Raw genomic sequence first — 16,688 nt, 5'->3', positions numbered from 1 at the left:
GAATATAGCTTATCATGCTTAAGCAAAAGAGAATGCATGGGTTAGTTATTATTTATTGTCAGCTAGTACCGACGACTCTAGATGTCTCAAACCATGTGCTTTGCTCCGACTCAATTTTAAACCCACATTAAAGGAAAGAACATATTCATTCAGACCAGCCAAATGTTACCTACAAAATGAGCAAATACAAAGAGACCCCCAGTGCATCAAACACCATTTACTGATGTTTAAGAGTTGAGAGACTGTTCCCCTCGACATTCTCCGTTGGCAAAAGCGAACAGCACCTCCTTTAGCAGTTCCAGGAATGATAAGAACAAACTCTCAGATGTGCTGTTGAAAGCTGAAAGAAAAGTGACTCCCAAGTGGTTTTGTTTTGAGAAAAACAGACCACTGTCGGCCTATTATTTTCTAGTCTTTAAATTTGATGTTTGATGGGACTATCAAAATGGTGCAGCAGTTAAGAGCACTTATACTCTTCCAGAGAAACTGACTCCATCCCCAATACTCATGGCAGATGGCCCACAACAGCTTTTAACTGTAACTAAGGGATTCAATGTCCTCTTTTGGACAAAGGCTCCAAAACACTTCACACACACACACACACACACACACACACACACACACACCTATAATAAACATGCAAATAAAAGTGAATCTTTAAAGTTGATGACTGCCTTGCCATTAGAGACAGTTAAAGAAAACTTCTTCAAGTGTGAGTGAAGTGGAACTGATACATGTTGGCTTTTCTTGTTTATAAATGTAAGTAAGCAGAAGCAAGCAGGTCCTAGGTGACTGATTTAAGGTTTTCCATTTGCTCAAAGCAATCACCCTGATGTCTATGACCCACTTTCTGTTGGTGCTGTCCTGCATTCCTTTAGCGATGTTTGTATTTTAAATACCTCTTAGCTGGTAGACATTGTGCTGATGATTAAAGAGTCAGTAAGATCAAAACAGACAGCGCTCAGTACTGACATGAGAGATCCTATGTAGAACAGTTCATGCTTACAAAGTCACTATAGTATGTCCCATGAGTGCTGATCATAGGGATAAGGGTACATGGTCTTATGGAAGAAGGCTTGGGTAGATTGGCAAAAAAAGTAAAAAAAAAAAAAAGTGGTTTTAAAAAGGTGAACCAGGTAAGTACTATGTCATATGATAGTGTGCATTGGATGTCAGCAACTGACTTAGACATTTCATGAAGAAAGAACAGCTTTGCATCTCTCCAGCAGCTACAAATAGCACAAGGGAAGAAGGAGTATTTCGAAAATCCACACTGTGTCCATGAGCCTGAGGCTGCAAGTCTCCCTGCAAACACTTGACACAAGCCTTATGTACGTTCCACTTTTTCACAGGAGCTGAAGGACCCTCACTGTAGGGATGAAATGGCTGCTGCCCGCGGAGCCCTGAAGAAGAATGCCACCATGCTGTACACAGCCTCCCAAGCCTTCCTCCGCCACCCAGATGTTGCTGCCACAAGAGCCAACAGAGATTATGTATTCAAGCAAGTCCAAGAGGCCATAGCTGGAATTTCCAGTGCCGCTCAGGCCACCTCACCCACCGATGAAGCCAAAGGCCACACAGGCATTGGCGAGCTGGCTGCAGCCCTGAATGAGTTTGATGTAAGCACCTGGCTAATACTTACAGAGTGTACATTTGCCATACACACAAGTACACACTCACTCACACATACATCTCTAAGTACTATATATACAGTATACATATGTGTGCATGAAAGGATACCATATTTTGCATAATTTAAGAGATACCATAAATTACAGGCACATAATAGCATATGCTGATTTTCTTTTCAGAATTTTTTGACAGGAAGATAAATTGTATGGTGTGTATTACTGTTACTGGGAACCAAAAATATTGGGGGAGCCTAGTAAACTAAACTCTTTAAAGAATATAACAACTATGTTTAAGAGGTCTGATCACTGCCAGATACAAGGAATGCATCACCTCCAAATCATTTGTATAATAAATTTCATTATAAAGGAGACAAATATCATAAGCAGCTGGCTTTAGATTGCATGCATACTGTGTCTCAGTGGAAAATTGCCCACAATTGCTTCAGTTTAAATTACTGACAAGTAAATTCTATTACCCTAAACCCTACCTTGGAATCTGTCTTTGTATGCATGCCTCCTCTCAGGAGTGCCAGATGCAAATCCCATAAAGCACCTATCGCCTGCATCTGCTTATGCTGATGGAATAGCCTAGAATGGGACACAGGAGACTTCTTCTGCCTTGACCATGGCCTTGCTGTGTAAGTGCATGAGAGGGTGCAGTCATCAGCATCCAAGGATGAAAGAAAGCACACCAACAAGATCCAGGTGTGGAAGGCTCATCTGTGCAGTCATTTATCCTCTAGCATGTGATCCTGCTGAAAAAAACACGGCGACTCCTAAATTTCCAGACTCTTTCTCAAATGGGTATTTTGTTTCACAGTGGAGATGGGGGCAGTACAAAAAGGAATAGGACACAATTCACAGGAAAAAAAAAAAACTGTTTTGCTTAGATGCTGCTGGGAAGGATGGACACTTTCTCTTGGGGGAGGTTAACTTTTTGCAGGCAGTGATTAGCAAGAGGAGAGGATCCCGAGGAGAGCAATGTGTGCCTAAGGTGTGAGGTAGAAGATACAGCTGAGGAAAATTTGCAATATTATGTATTCTGAAAGTTCTAAGATCCTGTCTTCTCTCTTAATTAGTTTCTATGAGTGTACACATGTATACTTTCTTACACATATACACATATTTGAACTCACACCATACGGTGACTTTATAGGATTTTAGAAAAGTGTTGAATTTTGTATATGTTTGTGTGTCTCTGTGTGGGTGTGTGCCTGTGTGTGTCAGAGCCTGCTGAAGTCTGAGGAAACCCATCCCCTGAAGCTGGAGTTTCAGGAACTTGTGAGTCGCCCAGCATGAGTGCTGGGAATCCAACTTGGGTATTCTCCAAGTGCAGCATGTGCTTTTAACTGCTGAGAAGTCTCTCCAGTCCATTACCAGGTTTTAAGTAAGAAGTAAATCTGAATTTAGTAATTAATTGAATGGATTTTTTGCAGAAATGGGTACTCGGTGCCATCTAGTTCCACGTGCAACACTTCAGCATGTAGCTCCCAATTTTTAAAAAAGAGTGGTGGTTGCACGTTTCCACACTTCCATGAAAATCAGTAGAACTGTTCACTCTATTCTGTTACTTATTTTAATTTCCTCACATGCTCCAAAAATACACAAAATATAGGTGTGCAGTGCCAAAACCAGAATAGACTTTTCTCTACTGAAGGGCAGATCTTACTTTGTGGTGTGTAACTCTGGGACACAGGAGAGGAAAGCTATTGACTCCTTCAGTACTGCCAGGCAGCAGCAATAAAATACTGATGGGTTTTTCAGTCTTATTAAAGTGCTGATAAAGTTTATTTTTTGAGTAAAAAAAATGAATAAATCCATATATTAAGAAGGAAAACAGTTTATCATATACTCAGATATTAAAGCATGGTGTATTGCTGCTTTAAAGTGCATACTGAAACAAAAAAGTCTCACGTATAAATCAGTAAAAAGTCACAAATAATCTAAAATGCAAAAAAAAATTAAAATATGGCAGTTAAAAATACTTAATTAAGAAGGTATTGATTACTTAGCCATATTTGATCCCATCCTTTTTATTACGTAATGATTTCTTTTATGATTGAATAGCAAGCAGTGAAGAGTGGCGGGAAGATAACACAAAACTTCCTGACAACAGACCCGTCAGTTGCTGCCACCTTCTGTCCAGAAGTGGAATGGCTCTGGTTCCCTTTCTCTCTGGTGCCAAACCATTTTCAAGGCCGCTTTCACGAATAAGCATACTACTTGAAACATCACTGTGATATTGCAAAAAGGCTTCAGATTTATACAATCAAATTTGAAATATTCTAGGAAGACTCAAAGAGTGAAGGATGTCCACACCTTGAACAGTCAACACCTTTCATTTACCCCAATATTGTCTTCTTATTCAGGGTACAGAAGACTTTGGGGTATTAGACATGAGAACAGCTGACCATTAATATACTGAGTTAATTTTATTGGTTAAGTGAATTATTGATTAATTCATTTCATTTATCATAGTGATAGCTAAAGATTTTATGCATTAATGAAACAACTTTGTATTATGTTAATGATTTATGCCAACCAGTACTTTAGTGCTGATTATTTGTTTGCAAGCAATGAAAATTATGCAACAATGACCCAGTGTTTTACATTTTATTTTCGAAGGCTAACAAAAATTACCTCGTGTTAATGTTAACTGCAGCTCATATCTGAGCTGCAATCAGGACAACAACTGTTATTGGTGTAGCTGCCTAACAGCTCCTCCCTGGTAAATGAAATTTGTTTTCATAACTTTCTGACCAGTACTGATGTTACTCTTAAAATTTTAAAGACATCTTTTATATAGCTAATTACTTGAAGATTTTCTATAATTTCATATGTCAGTCAACCTACATCTCTTAATATTTCAAATTCTTTCATTAAAAATAGCAGACTCTTTCTCATTATGAAACAATTATAAATGGAACAGAGAGTCCTTTGGTCTTTGTTATTCCCCAGGTATTCTACTGGAAATCTGTTTAGACTTTATAGCCATCTTCCCTAAAATCCACATGCTGTTTACAGAATGTGTTAGTCAGCTGCCTATCACTGTAACAAAATACTTGAAATAATCTCCACAAAAAGAAGGAAAGTTTGGGGCAAGCAAAATATCTCAGTGGTTGAGAGTACTTGCTTTTCTTTCAGAGGGCCAGAGTTAGTTCCCAGCACCGAAGTCAGCTGGCTCACCACTGCCTTTAAGTCTAGCTTCAGGGGACCTGATGCTCTTCTGGACTTTGTAGGTACACACAGCATACCAACAGAGAGAGACGGAGAGAGGGAGAGGGAGAGAGAGAGGGGCACTAAAAGAAAATTAACAGTTTTGCAAAATGAAAGATGGGTTTACTTTGGCTCGCACTTTCAGAAGTTTAGTCAAGGCTAATTGAATTCTTGTTGGAGCCCGTGAGTGAAGTATGGCAGGAGCACATGATGGGTCAAGATGTTCACCTCAGCATGATAAATAAGTGGAAAAGAGAGAGGAGAGACCAAGGCCCCAACACCCCTTCAGGGAAATACCCACTAGCTCCCATCAGCACCCTTGGGAGGGTCTAAACCTTGAACACATGATCTTTCAAGGACACTTATACAGCTAATACCACAGATACTTAAACAATGGCATTTCACTGAGTGAAAAACACTAAACGCCATGTTACTGACTTTAGTGGTGATGGACATGTTGTTAAATGGCCTAATGGCTACTGAATGCATTGACAGACTAAACAGTTATGTCCTTGCAATGCATTGACAGTGTAGACAATTATGTCCTGCAATGCTGAAGTGGGAAGAGCTGTGTAAATAGAAGACACAGTTGCCTAGTTAATATTTCTCTTGTCTTAAAATTGAATTTGAAAAACAATCTGTATTAGTAGTTATGAATGTCAATTTCATTTCTATGGGAGGTTATATGTAGATGTGGCTTAAAATCTTATAGTTAGGTCTGCAGAGCAGTTTCCTTCAGTAAACTGTTTATTGTACAAACATGAGGAGCTTAATTCAAAAGCCAGCATCCATGTGAAAAGACTAGACCAGCAATGTACACCTATAATCTCAACACTATCATTGGGGGTGGTTGCTAGACACAGGAAGAGCTCTAGAACTTGCTGACCACCCAGTCCAGCTGATTCAGTGAAGACCCTATCTCAAAAATTCAAAAACAAAAACCAAAAGAATAGAGAAATAACTGAAGGAACTATCAGATGTTGTCCTCTGGCCTACACACATGCGCGCACACACACACACATGCTCGTCTATGAGCACACACAAAAACCTTTGAGTTACTCAGAATAAGGGGAAATTGGCATTTTTAACATCCATCTGTTTAAAACCATAAGATTGCATTGTAATAAACAGTTATAAGTAGGGCTCAATGTTTGGTCACCTATCTTCTGTCACCATTGAGCCTGCTTATATATTTAAAAAAAAAATCAATGCAGTGATTGGCAGAGAAAAACAATCAAGGATCCAAAACAGGTATTGTATCAATTAGAAAATGCCAAGAGAGCCTCTAATCATCTGGCCACAAAAGTGAAATGATTGCGGATCAATGGGAAAGTCATCAGAGTTTCGATTGTGGGATCTGGTGGAAGTTAATTCAATCCTGTGACACTGTCCACTGAGGAATTCTGTGCAGATTATTTTTTTTAACAAGTAATGACTTCCATGTGTAAGTCAAATTATAAGATCAGGTTTGATTGCTGGGAAGCTTTAGAACATGGAGACAACCTTAGAAGGTAATGCGGGATTTTCTATTATCAAGTTGACCATGCTCCTGTGCATTGCAGGGGAACTGCTCAATTTCCAGTTCAGCCAGAGCTAGAGTGAGATCTCACCCAAAACAAACAAACAAACAAACAACAACAACAACAAAAAAGATGAGGGAAGAGACCATTCCGGATTTTTTTTTTTTGTAATTCTTTTGTGTAGATAAATGAATATACTTTGGGAAACTTTAACTTTTAATGTCTTGCCTATGAAGGCTATCTCTGTGAATCTGAACATTGATGCTATTCATAAATTATGTTTTCTTGAATTCATAAATTTAATATGAATTTAAATTCACATTTAAAATAAAAAATATTTATCTTTAAAAATATGGTTTTTTTTTCTACATTGGCCTTTAACTCATTATGTGACATAGGTTGACCTTAATTAACCTCATAGTTCTCCTGCTTCAACCTCACTAGTGCCAGGATATGTCACCACCCCACCTCAAATGAAATTATCAAATGTAATTGTAAAACAATGAAATTAATTAAAATAAAAGGGGCCAGATACATGGCTCAGCAGTAAAGAGTGTTTGCTGTTCTTACAGAGGACTAAAGCCCATTTCTCAGCTCTCAGGCCATGCTGTGTGACTTGCAACTGCTGTAACTCTAGCTCCAGGGGATCTAACACCTTCTTCTGGTTTCCACAGGTATCTACACCCACATCTACAAATGCACATAAACTAAGAAATAAAGTCAATCACTCATATCTTTAAATATATATATATTAGTTTAAACGAAATCATGACTTTCCCTGTGCTTAGCTTTTTCCATGTGACTTTGCTTTCCGTTTGTCTGGTGGATGGTCACTTATTCTGACACATTCCATTTCTTCTTCCCCTTCTACGCTGTGTGACCCATGCCTACACAAAAAGGTATCCTTACAACTCCAAAATAGCTTGTGGTTGTTTGTAAAGCTGCATTCTGTCATCTGACATCTCTTTTGTTTCTCTTTTCCAAGTTTGTTCCGTAGGTTCTGGGCCTTATCTGGGAAGATAAAAGTAGCTATGACTTATTTTAACCAGGGAATTGGGCTGAGCATAATGCTGCTGCTGGCCTCTTGGGCAAGGAGAGCGGAGAGAGCAGAGGAGCATTGTTGTTATGTAGTAGTCAATGACCAAATGCTATCCCCACTATGGGCTTCTTTCCGTGGACATAATAGATAGTCAGAGCACATGAAAATAGTCTCTTCCCTAGAGCTTTCAGAAAATGAATATAGCCCTGTAAATGTAATTTTAGCTTAGTGGGAAGGTCCATGTACGGTATTTTAAATCTATGTAATGATAATACATTAAAGGGATTTTAATACACTATGCTTACAAAATTTGTTTACCACTTGTTAGTGGCCATTTGCTTCACCAATAAAAAAAATCAAAGCAGAAAAAAAAATAGATAGCTTCATCCTTAAAAAATGTGGTTCAGTTCAGGGTTCAATCACAGAAGCTCTTATTAGGAATGTGCCCTTACAGAAATGAGAGAAGAGATTTCTGGATGTCAGGAACTATTCACAACTCCAGACTAGATTCTAGAGATCAGGAGTTAGTAGACAGTCGCAGCAGAGAATGGGAATTCTCTACAGGTGAGTTATGTCAGGGGCTCAGATACATGACCTCAGTGATTTGTGTGGAAAGAATCTGAAGAAGTCACATCTTCTTGAATAGTGAAGTAGTTCTCTTTTCCTTTATTTCAAAGACCAAGTGGATGTTGTATGGGCACTCTGGTGCAGTCCTAGCAGACTAGGAGCTGCAAACCATAGCTCTAAACAAATCAGGGATTCTTGGAATCTCTGGTTTCTGTGTCTCTATGACTACCACAAGGAAAACTGAATGTATTTTCTTGGAGATAAGTACTTTTCTGATAAGTTCCTTTTCCAGTACCTTCTTGGTTCTTTACTAGGAGGCTTCTGCACTGTATATCTCCTTTGACATCATTCTGGGCACAACATCTGGGAAACCCCATATTAAGTGGTGAAGATCCTTAATTAGTTTCATTCTAATTAAGTTACATAAGAATGAATAGAGAGAAGAACATAAGGTCCCATCCAGATACTATAAATGCATTCATGAGAGAAATGCACGCTGTAACTAACTGTTCGAAAGCAATTAGCAAAGTAAAGGACAAATGCATAAAAATGAAAGCCAGTAAACAAACCTAGGACCGTGTCCTACATCAAAACAATTTCTTATTCTTATTGCATGCCTTTGAGAATTCCTGAGCTAGCCAGCTTTGTGGTTCATGGCTCCTTGAGGGACTGGATCATCCATAGTACAATTTATACAATCTGTAAAACAATGGAATAGGGGATTAATTGTAATAATCAAAAAGCTTTTGCTTCTTTAGACTCCTTCATTAGAGACTTCTGAGTTAATAAATGTGAGCAACGGACCTAACCTTACCTAGACATCAGGGTGAAAGATTTTCTCTCTGAATAATGCCACTATTCAACACATGCATGGTTGCTTTTACTATGGTTTCTTTTCTTTAGTGCCTCTATCAATAACTTTTAATCACATTCTCTGATATCTGTCCATCAAAGTGAATGGGCATCACCAGAACTCTGGGACCCTGAGACAAGTGCAGGACTTGGATTCAGAAGACTGGAAACTTATTCCAAGCTCTAGATAACCGTATAATCACAGGAACTGATGTGTCATATCTTGTTCTAGTGTAAAGTTTAGCTGTAGGATAGTTTAGTTCTTTCACAGAGGATAGCAACAAAGATGCACATGGCATAGAAGAGAAAATCCATTCTTAGTAGAGATATTTACTACAGCGCATCGATGTCATTGTATGCACTTTGGTGCATAATGTGCTATTAAATTGTGTATGTGTGTGTGTGTGTGTGTGTGTGTGTGTGAGTGTGTGCAAGGTTGGGAGGGAAGAGTGGAACAGAGGATGAATTCCTTAAGGAATCAAACAATTTAGTTCTTATTTGTGTTTGTCTGTGTGCAAGCACATGCATGTGTGTCTTGCATTTAGGAGCACACAGAAGGCAGAAGAGTGAATTGAATCTTGTGGAGCTGGAATTAGAGGTGTTTGTGAGCAGCCTGATAGAGGTGCGTGGATCTGAACTCTGGTACTCTGCCAGACCAAGTGCCCCAAATGGCTAAGTATACATGCAGACCTATGCTTTGGAAATTCAAAACAAGTTCCACATCAGTGATTTTCTTATTTAGGTTAAGCTGTTTCTTTGAGCTTCTTTAATGTGCATGGCACACTCATTTCTAACTTTTCTTTAGAAGAAATTGTTTCCTTATTTGTTTGAGATAAAGCCTTACTATACAGCTCCAGGTGGGATTCCCATTTTTTTTTTGGACTCGATTTTCAGTTACCTGAGGTTACAGGTACATCATACCTGGTTCTTATATCACATCAAGAACCAAAACCAAATGAACAAAAATGATAAGAAAACCTAGTATATCTACTTACTGCTGGATTCAGCAATTTTCAGCAGCTTTCTTTCTCTAAAAGAAGTGCTCTTTCTCACTCACTACAGTCAATGTAGTTAGAGAAGCAATAGCCTTCTAGCATTCTTTATCGTACACTGACATCTGGTGGCCAAACACTACAGTGGTATCTTGTATCCTTACCAACTTACCATGATTTAAGCCCAGGAATGCAAGCAAGTATCTATACTACAACATTCTGGACTGGCTTCAGAAAAGGTTTGGTCTGTTTTGTAAATTAATATTATAAAGTATAAATACTCAATTCTTTCTGTAAGTGTCTAGAGCCATGGGATAGTAGCTAAAATTGGTGTAAACACATACAGTTGTGAATGAAAATCCTCACAGGAAAGCAATAGATGGAACAGAAGGTTAGTCTCTATGTGGCCGTGGGACTCTGTTTACCAAGTTTATTAGACAATTGTCTTCCATGGCTTTTCTTCTCTAGACCCTCTCACTAGATACAATCACCCACAATCTAAAAGCCATGCTGTGGAATGCAGACTCCTTGCTTCGGAATGACATTTCCGGGGATTTATCAAACTAAGAATAAGTTCTGACAGAAGTATTTGCTTTCCTATGTGGTAGGGAGGGTGGGGATAAACACACACACACACACACACACACACACACACACACACATATTTGTGCATACATGTTGGAATGTGTGGGTGTTCATGCATGCCTGTCTTGGTGTACACACATGCAGGTGGAGATCAGCAGATAGCCTCCAGTGTTGATTCTCAGCCATCTTTTCATTTCTTGTCTTGGACAAAGTCTTTCATTAGCCTGGAGCTTTGCCAGGTAGTTCATGGTACCTGACCCTGCATTCCAGGAACCTTTCTGTTTTCCATTTTACCATCATTGACTACAGGCATGTGTTTTCCTTTTGTTACAAGGATTCTGGCAATCCAAGCTTGTGCTCTCACACGTTGAGAGGGAAGTGTTTTACCAACTGAGCCATCTCCAAAGCCAATAATTATTTATTCTTCTGTTAACATTTTTTTTCTCCAAGGAAATATTTCAGGGCAATTTAATTTTATCTTGGACATTTCAGTCCTGAAAGGGGAGTATGTGAATTACTGAGCAAATAGGAAAATGAGATTTGAAATAATATTTTAATAATTACCTCTTAAATCCTTGATTCCCTGACTTTCAGGCTTTAAATAAAATTATTGTACTTTCAATATCGTGTCCTTTTCCAGAGAAAAGTGTAAGAATCTATATTTTCTATAAGTAATTAATTTTCTCTATGGGGAAGATTGTTGGGTTTTAGTTTTGGCCTTAGTACACATTTATTTCAAATAATTAATGCTAAGTGAAAGCCCAAATGCTAATGTAGTTGATGAATATATTAAAGATTGTCCACATGGGACAACAAAGAGTATAATTTTGATTATCACTGATTTATTAGTTGTGCTTTAATATTGGGAACCACATGAGAGATTTTCTCTGATGAAGTAATTATGGAGAAGCATGTGGTCTATTTAAATACCTCAATTATTCAGACTTAGGCTTGTCATGTGATCTCTTATATTATTAGTGCTAATCTTTTAAATTTTTTAAAATATTACTTTTACTTACATGTATATGTGTGCCTGCTTGTCTGTATGTGCACCATGAGCACACAGATGCCCACAGAAATCGGAAAGTGACATGAGCTCCCCTGGGATTACAGGCAATTATGAGGTACCCACACTGAGTGCTGGCGTTCAAACCCCTGTACAAGAGGAACAAGTGCTCTTCACTGCTCACTCATCTCTCCATTTCCATCAGCGTTAAGCTTTGATGAGCATCCCAGGGATCAACCTTCTTATGCTCGTCCTATGGGAAGAGCATACAGTCCTGGTAATACACTGAAAATATGCTAAGTAGTTATTTACATCTTTTCTGATTTAATTTGGCTGAGTGGCACAGCACACATACACACATAGCATACTGTCATCCTCCTCGTTTCCTAAACTTCTTGTTCAGATTTCTTTAAAACCAAGCTCATTTACATGCTTCTCACCCTTATTTTTCAGTAATGAATTAGGGAAACTTTGCTGTTGCTTATTAAATTTCTTCATTTCTCCAAGAGTTTCTGATTATTTTAAAGAAATTCATTGGTCATCGATGTAAAACCACAGAAAAACACTTTCTCCCTCCCAGGTTCACATATAAGAAGTAGGTGCACCCCACTGCTGGGAACATACTGTCTAATGTAGGCCACCCCTGTTACCCTGGTCTTACTAGGAAGCGCTAGAGAGCAGAGCACAGAATTGAACAATGGAAATGCTTGTGGTTTTGTCCTGCTCTGTATGGTTTAGTCCTGCTCTGTATCTTTCCGTTCTTGATCTTGTTTCTCTCTCTACTATGCAATTTCAATAGTGCATAGAAAGAATGAAGCCCAGAGAGATGCCACCTTATAATATGTTTAACTCTAGGAAGATAGCCCAAATAAGCAAGTCATGGTGCCACACAAGCAAAATAAAATACTTTTTGTACAAATGAAGCTTCACGGGGGGTCTTACCGATACTGGAGAAATACCTCAGTCAGTAGAGTGCCTGCCTACCGTGCATGGATTCCTGGATACAGTCCTCAGTACTGCGTAAACTATGCTTGATGACTGATGTCTGCAGTGCAGTCACTGAGAAAGGGGCAGGAGGACCATGGGTTTGAGGTCATCCTTCTCCACATAGGGAGTTTGGGGCAGCCCTGGGGTCACCCCTCCCTCCAAAAATATAAAAGCAGAAACAACTCACAAAGGTCCTGAGGCTCAACCAGCTCACCTTGCCTAGAGCTGTCTAGAGTTATCTTCAGAATGAGTTCCAGAGGTGACGCTTTGCTTCTCACACATGCAACTTTCCCCACCCTGGTAGATCAGGAAAATTATTGTTCGTGTGTCAGTTTTCAAAAATGTCTTGAGATCACCTACAGGATTTGATCACATTTCTCCAGACACTGGAGACTATAATGGTGGTCATCGTGACAAAATTTTCTGTTCTAATTTCTTTATCTTCCCTTTGGCACCTGCTTTGAAATATTTTTTTGTCTCGTAACACACATAACAAGAGCAGGTGATTGGATCAGGAAGAAGTCATTGTGAGGAAGAGGACAGAGCATGGCAGTCTTGCTGTGTGTGTGTGTGTGTGCGTGCGTGTGTGTGAATGCGTGTGTGTGCATGTGTGTGTGAATCCTTTCATGACAACTTACAGTGCTTCATGACAATTGTCAAGGCCACGTGTGAACAAGTTTGTACGTCTAGTCTCTAAAGACATTCCACAGTGATCAACTCCCAGAAGTTTTACCCCACCTTCTAACCATTCCATCCTGTGACCGTATTTTAATCACAGAGGATATTTAAGGGACAGAGTTAAACAGTTTTCTAGTCATTGTCTGTAAACTTATATTCCCAGCACTCAGGAAGCTGAACTGGGAGGAAACGTTAACTTGAGACAAACCCAGGCTACATCATAAAAACCTGCCTCAAAAAAAATAAATAAATAAAACCAGAATTTATTAAATTACACCCAAACCAGCTTATATATCCTTTGTCCCAGCATAAACTTGGTGGCAGGGCATAAAATTCATAAGGTGAATGTCGTATTTCTATGACAAAATAGAATCTGTAACACTTACATTTGATGGCTTAACTTATCCCATGAGAAGTTCATACATGGGACATAGGATTCATATTGATACACAGTTGTTGGCTTGAACCACAATGTGATTCTTAAAATACCTCCCCTTGGTGAAAAAGCTGACTAGATGGGCACAGAGGTGTGCAATCATCTTTATTTGATGCAGGATCATGTTTGACACCATCAAATAACGCTTACGAACCACGTCACTGTGAAGTGGATTTTTTTGCACTAGTTAATTTGAATGTGTGACACAAAAGTTTCCAAGCCGTGTAGTTCCCGTTTCTGCAGTATTATATTGGAGACAGTATTGAGACTGAGAAATATCACTGAACAGCAAGACATTTTCCAAAGATTTTTTTTTTTTTTTTTTTAACAAAGATCATTGCAGACTTGAAGAAAGATGATATTTGTAGTGATCTGCGGGAGGGGAGATTCATTGACAAGGAAGGGTAATGTCCTTGATCTGCCATCATCACCCAGGGTGTGACAGCTTGTGACAGGTGGATGCATGCTGCTATCACTACTGATTCTCTTCTGACTACAGATGCAGCATCACTGCAGCACTCTGGAGCAGCCAAATAATCTGAAAGTGGCATAAGGCAACGGCTGGTCTTTATGTGATTATGTCATCCATGAGATGATCCTGCAGTGAGTAGATAGGGAAAACAGTTTGTAATCACCATGACATCCTTGTGCGTGTACACGTATGTGCGAGTAATGTGTGTGTGTGTATGAATATATTTCATACTGTTTTTCATTGACCTTTGTTTTTCCATTTTTTTCATTTTTACTAATGATCATTTTCTAATTTCCTTATCTGATTCTGTGAACTAGGCCCTCCTATATCAGTTTATAGTCAAGACAGTCCCCTACAGATACACTCACAGGCCAACTAGATATAAATAATTGTTCCAGTGTCTCTAGGTTGTGTCATTTTGACAGTAAAAAAAAATTAATCAACACAGTTCTTAAGTTTAACATCAGTGTGAACAGAGCAATCTACTTGAACTTCTCTAGCAGGAGGGGCTACTCCCTTCATAGACTGTTGTGCATGAGTGTGTATATGAGTATTATGTATGTGCACATGTACTTGTGTGTATGTATGCATTATGTGTGTGCACAGGTGTATATGTGCATGTGCGTACTGTGTTTGTGGGTGTGCTCTTAAATCATCAGGCTCAATATGTGGTTTTAATCACTAAAAATCTNTCTCTTATACGTCAGTTCCTAACATTATTATTAAAGCACCTCACTTGTCTGTCTTCCTCTGCCTGTGCTGTGGTTATGGCAACTCTAGAGAGATCTTTTACCAAGATATGACTGGAAAATCATGGTTGTGAGAATTCCACCAAAGTCTCAATCTTGGTCAGTTTTCACACCTGATACAGAAAAATCTAACGTATTTATTACAAGGTTGATTAAGCTATATCATCGCATCTTAGGGCACCCTGTCAGGTGTTTTCTTTTTCATTCTTCTATCTTCTTTCATTCCATTCTCTTATGCTGCCGGTAAAATTGTCTTTCTCAGAATCAGACATAGTTGCCCTTCTTCTGCTCTGCTTGTTCAAGGAGTTCAAACTTCTGTACATAATCGCACTGACTATAGTAGGTTCACTTCTCATTCTGTTGAACAGAGGGCACTTTGCTCTCCAGAGGGATCTGAACTACCTAGGTTCCCTTCTCACACCTACCTGGCACCTGATCCCTTTCCTTTATTTATGATTTTAGTTTCATAGGGTAAATGTGGCCACTAGGCTTATTGTAATAATTAATAATTAATTAAAACATTTTGTTATGTGATTTAATAAAGATAACTACACACATGCTAGCCAGTCATAGTACTTTTTGAAAATGGATGTCAAGCTGGAGAGATGGCTTCACGAATAAAGGTACTGCCATCAACTCTAATACTTGAGTTTGACCCTGGGTTTCACATGGAGAAAAGAAAGAACTGCCTCCCCCAAATCATCCTCTTATCTGTAGACACACACTGTGGCATGCCTGCTATACTCCCATTCACTTGAAATCACATGACACTCTAGCTCTAGGGGATCTGACATTCTCTTCTAGCCACCACAGGCACTGAATTCACATTTAGAAACCTACTCACAGACATCATAGACATATAATTAAAAACTAGAAGTAAAACTTTAAATATATCAGTTCTTCATATTTTCATGAGAATAACTATTGTATATTCATACCTTAGTGTCCTAGATAGGGATCTGCTGTTCTGACGAGGCACCATGACCATAGCAACTCTTATAAAGTAAACATTTATTTGAGGGTGGCCCACTTAGAATATCAGAGGTTCAGTCCATTATGATCATGAGGCAGCATGGCAGCATGCAGGCTGACATCATGCAGGAGCTGAGACTGCTATGTCTCATTTAGCCTCCAACAGACTGGTTGGAAACAGACAAAAGACAGCCACTCTCTTCACCAAAATATCTCAAGAAAGACTTCTAAGCAGCACACTAAAATTCCTCTCTGAAACCTCTTGGGCCAGCTCCCAACATTTCAAATCATTATCAGCACCGTTGGTTTCCATGCTCCTATTAACATACGTCGTTAAGCAGGGCTTGAAGAATTTCACTCCTTTCCAAACCCAAAGTACCAAAGTCTAAATGCCTCCAAACAAAAGCATGGTCAAGTCTATCACACCAATACCTCACTACTGGTACCAAGTTCTTTATTAGTTTGGGTTTTTATTGCATGAAGAGACACATTGACCACAGCAACTCTTATAAGAAAACATTGAATTGAAGTGGCATATTAAAATTCTGAGGTTTAGTCCATCATGGCAGGGATAATGACAGCATGCAGACAGGCCTGGTGCTGGAAAAACAGCCAAGTGCCCTACATCTTGCAGGCAACAGAAAGCTGACTCACACATTGGTTGGTGTCCTGAGTACATGAAACCTCAAAATCTGCTCCCATAGTTACACACTTCCTCCAAAAAATCTATACCCACTCCAACAAAGCCACACCTTCTAATAGTACCACTCCCTATTAAATTATGGGATAAGGGAGACCAATTAGATTCAAACTAGCACATTCAGTAACCACTGTTTAAACTCTATATAAGGAATAAATAAATGAGTATCTCTGTGTAGGTATTAACTAGATGCTACAAGCAGGAATCCCTTGCATCTGTCTTTTTGCATATTTAATTAAGCACTGCATAACCTGTAATAATTTATAGTTAGGAAAGGCTAATTTTG

The 16,688-nt window shown here is 38.9% G+C and overlaps 1 protein-coding gene across 1 annotated transcript in view; it reads left to right on the top strand.

Moving 5' to 3' along the window:
- The window catches only part of Ctnna2 (catenin alpha 2), a 983,267-nt gene that overhangs the window by 203,625 nt on the left and 762,954 nt on the right, over nucleotides 1-16,688 (top strand). The window contains exon 5 of the mRNA XM_050162003.1: nucleotides 1,353-1,619. Within this exon, the coding sequence (XP_050017960.1) occupies nucleotides 1,353-1,619 (267 nt within the window). The remainder of the gene's footprint in view (nucleotides 1-1,352; nucleotides 1,620-16,688) is intronic.

Source organism: Alexandromys fortis, unplaced genomic scaffold (genome assembly GCF_014885135.2).
Source record: "Alexandromys fortis isolate MF-2015 unplaced genomic scaffold, M_Fortis_MF-2015_v1.1 scaffold_105, whole genome shotgun sequence".
In the NCBI taxonomy this organism is placed as follows: Eukaryota; Metazoa; Chordata; class Mammalia; order Rodentia; family Cricetidae; genus Alexandromys; species Alexandromys fortis.
The sequence above is the reverse complement of the archived record's forward strand: the minus strand, read 5'-3'. Positions and strand labels throughout refer to the sequence as shown.